At 55.9% G+C, this 270-nt stretch overlaps 1 protein-coding gene across 1 annotated transcript in view; it reads right to left on the bottom strand.

Annotated features, from left to right (window-relative positions):
• Positions 1–94: 94 nt before the first annotated feature.
• Positions 95–270, bottom strand: part of EMH_0027070 (uncharacterized protein) — a gene marked incomplete at both ends in the record, with an annotated part of 3,475 nt that continues 3,299 nt past the window's right edge. Inside the window, one exon of the mRNA XM_013502705.1 lies at positions 95–237. Within this exon, the coding sequence (XP_013358159.1) occupies positions 95–237 (143 nt within the window). The remainder of the gene's footprint in view (positions 238–270) is intronic.

Here is a 270-nt window from a genome sequence, read left to right as displayed (position 1 = left end):
GCTGCTGCTGCTGCTGATGCTGCTGCTGCTGCTGCTGGTGATGGTGATGGTGATGGTGATGGTGATGATGATGAGGATGTTGCTGCTGCTGTTCTTAGTGCTGCTGTTGCTGCTGCTGATGCTGCTGTTGTTGCTGCTGTTGTTCGTGCTGTTCCAGTTGGTGTTCTTCTTGCTGCTGCTGCTGTTGCTGATGTTGCTGTTGCTGCTGCTGCTGCTGCTGCTGCTGCTGCTGCAGTCCTCGTCTGTGGCGCCGCGCCTTTCGTTTGGCTT

This window comes from Eimeria mitis, genomic scaffold (genome assembly GCF_000499745.2).
Source record: "Eimeria mitis Houghton genomic scaffold, Emh_scaff998, whole genome shotgun sequence".
In the NCBI taxonomy this organism is placed as follows: domain Eukaryota; phylum Apicomplexa; class Conoidasida; order Eucoccidiorida; family Eimeriidae; genus Eimeria; species Eimeria mitis.
This window is presented reverse-complemented; position numbering and strand designations above follow the sequence as displayed.